The sequence below is a fragment of the Myotis brandtii genome, unplaced genomic scaffold (assembly GCF_000412655.1).
Source record: "Myotis brandtii unplaced genomic scaffold, ASM41265v1 scaffold576, whole genome shotgun sequence".
NCBI lineage: Eukaryota > Metazoa > Chordata > Mammalia > Chiroptera > Vespertilionidae > Myotis > Myotis brandtii.
In genome coordinates, this window is record NW_005370156.1 from 1525391 (window position 1) to 1528733 (window position 3343).

Below are 3343 nucleotides of genomic sequence, written 5' to 3' on the forward strand. Positions count from 1 at the left end.
ACCCCCGCCCAAACCAGGAAGTGAGTCAGAACCAAAGCAATAGGATGGAAGTGCAGGAGAGAATCTTATTGTGAAGATAGGAAGATGTCATCCATGGGGCATGTGGGGAACAAGGGATTCCCTCAGAGCACAGGCTTATTCCGGAGGTGATGGGCACAGTCACAGAAGTGCTGTGGGGTTTATTCTCCTGCACCGCTGTCCTGACTCCCCCACCATTGTATCTGCTGTTCTCTGCCCGGAAAACAGTCCCTTTCCAAGGTTTAGGCAGGGCAGAAAAGTGGGTGGGGTGGGAAGAGCCTGGAGGGAAAGATGCAGGGAAGAGATAAATTAATAATGAAGCAGGAGAAAAACTCTCAGAGGGTCTGATTCAGATGCTCTGTGGCTAGCTTGGAACCACCCAGACCAGAAGGCCTCTTAACTCTTCCTCTCTCACCTTATCTGAAAGAGATCAGCCTGGTACAACTCTCATTGCTTTCACTAAAATATATAGCAACTTACTTTTCCTTTCTAACTCAGTTTTTCTAGGAAAGAAGAAAAAGTATTTACTCCCAGGAGCGGCCATTGCTATGGAAGCCAAAATAGGTGTTCAGATCACGGGTTTCTTTTTAAATTTATAATTTCTTTTTAAATTTATACATTTATAGACCACAGTTTCTTTTTAAGTTTATGGATAAATTTATCTTGAACTGCCTTTCATGCACTGGCATTTTCTCTTAACTCTCCCTTTTTAACCAAAGAGAAAAACACCCTGCCTGAAATCAGCATCACCAACTAACCCCCAGATCTGAATTTCTCCTTAGAAATGGGTCTGAAGAAGACCTATTGTTAAAGCTGTAGCCCCCAAGGGAAAGTGAAGGGAGCAGCTCTAAATTTTCTTCAAGGGAAAATGTGCTATGAGAAAAAAAATTATTCATAGGTCCTGACTACCCCAAGTTTCCTCCAAATTAGATATCTTAATCTTGAGAACACACATTTTCTTCAGACATATACACATCAGAAACCACAGACCCCACCCGCTGTCCCATCACCTTGCCCTACACACACACACACACACACACACACACACACACACACACACACATTTGCATGCAAACACTTTTGTAATAATCTACCATAAAATACACTTCACTGAAGATCATGGTCATATACCCCCCTTCCCCCCTCCCTCCCAATGCTGCTGATATGGTGAGTTATGTTGGGACCTGTATTTCCACTTTCATTTTTAAAGTCTGATTTCCATGCGTATATATACTCCATGTCTTCCCCATACATGTACATGTGGAGGCAGGATATTGAAGGGGTTGGCTGGGCTCATTTCTTTCTACCTTTCCTCTCCTGATTTTCTAAGGCCCTGTCTTCCCTATGAATGTATTTGAAATTAATGACAAGCTCTTTCAAGGACCATTGAATTAAAGTAATATAAGCCCTGATCCCCTTAGCACCTCCCACAGGCTGTAGCCTGTGGTGATCAGACCAGAATTTGATAATCCTTCACCATAGGCAGCATTTCCTGCTTAATAAAGGACATTGTCAAAGGCTTTTCCTGTCTCTGAAGTTTGTCTTGGTTCAACACCAGGAGCTGAAGACCAGAAAGGAGACCCGTCTTATCTCAGATAAGGCAGAGGCTTGGCCCCATTCTGAACCCAAAGGAGCCAGTAAATCAAAAGATTAGCATTATTCACAAAAGCCAAGATATGGAAACAACTTAAGTGTCTGGTGACAGATGAATGGATAAAGGAATTGTGGTATTTTTACACAATGGAATATTATTCAGCCTTAAAAAGGGAGGTGGTCTTGCTGTTTGTAATAATATGGGTGAACCTGAAGGACATTATGCTAAGTGCAATCAACTAGACACAGAAGAACTACATGTTCTCACTTATAAGTAGAATCTAAAGACATGAAGTTCATAGAAGCAGAAAGATGAACTGTGGTTACCAGGAGAGATGGGGAGATGGGGAAATGAGATTTGGTCAAAGGGTACTAAGTTACAATTATGTTGGATGAATAAGTCTAGGGATGTAATGGATAGCATGGTGACTATGGTTACTAATACTGTATTGTATAATCTTGGAAATTTTCCAAGGGTAGATTTTAGGTGTTCTCATCACATAGAAAATAGTAACTATGTGAGGCTATGGTATGTTCATTAGCTCGGCTGTAGTAATCATTTCCCTGTGGGATGTGTATCAGATCATCTTGTTGTATACATTAGATACACTCTTTATTCATAAAATAAAATAAAAATAAGGCCTTTGGTACCGGTTTCCCAAAGCATGCACATGGGCATGCTCATCTGTCACCTTTACAGCAGGACATTTAGGACCCAGTGGGTTCTCAATAACAGTTTTGACCCATCAGTGGAGTTCGTCATCATAAACATGTTGCCCCTTCTGATCCTTGCTTTCCCAGAGCTTCTGTGACGAGGAGGACGTTTGGGCACAGCGGCATTGCGGTGCACACGTGGTACGCGTGCCCAGCATTAATCAAGTCCATTTGGGCTATGGCTATTAGCCAGCACCAGTTCTACCTGGACAGGAAGCAGAGTAAGGTAAGTCGTTTTCCAGGGCCTGGGAGGAACTCTGCTGTGACAGACTGTCACCAAGCTGAGGGCAAATGAGAGCCCTTGTCTGGGTCTCATTGCTGAGGGATTGAGGATTGGATGATTGAGGGTGGCACTGTGTCCCTTGCCCTGAGATGTGCACAGATACAGACCTGCCTTTAAGACTATAGGAGGAGTGAGACGAGCTCTTCAAGACGGCACATTCCTTGCAACTTGATCAAGGGGCTCTGGCCCAACCACAGTTGGCGCTACTCAAGCCATTGAATACAGTCAGGTAGGGCCCTTCTGAGGAATCTGACCGTGCTTTGAACCTCAAGAACCTCTTCTAGGAGCAAGCAGTGAAGCCCCTTTTGGTGTTTAAACAGTGGCATATTGTTTTCTTTTCAAGGGGGAAAATAAAGTAACCATTCTCAATTAATAGACACCAACTAACTGTTGTGGATAATTGCTATGAAAACCCTCCAGGCTTATTCAACTGCCAACTCCAGTTTTTTAAAATGCAAAGCTGGAAACATGAGAGAGAGAAAAAAAAGCAGCAGCCCTGTTTCCCTCAAGGAGACGTGGAGCCTCAGGCCTTGGTAAACAGTCATCCTCGGCGGGAGATTCCGCCCGCTCCAGGGGCACGGGTGCATATTCTGTGGGTGGGAGAGTGACTTCTCCTTGGTTCACACACAGCTTATATCAACACTCTGCCCCCTCTTCCAGCTGTGTCTGCCTTGCTCCCCTTGCGTCCCCCCCCCCCCCCCCCCCCCCCCCCCCCCCCCAAAAAAAAAAGAAAAA

At 44.3% G+C, this 3343-nt stretch overlaps 1 protein-coding gene across 7 annotated transcripts in view; it reads left to right on the forward strand.

The window, feature by feature from the left end:
- Positions 1 to 3343, forward strand: part of FRMD4A (FERM domain containing 4A) — a 608042-nt gene that overhangs the window by 538545 nt on the left and 66154 nt on the right. For all 7 annotated transcript variants that reach the window (XM_014549925.1, XM_005878894.2, XM_005878895.2 and 4 more), the window contains one exon: positions 2413 to 2551. In XM_014549925.1, coding sequence (XP_014405411.1) covers positions 2413 to 2551 — 139 coding nt within the window. The remainder of the gene's footprint in view (positions 1 to 2412; positions 2552 to 3343) is intronic.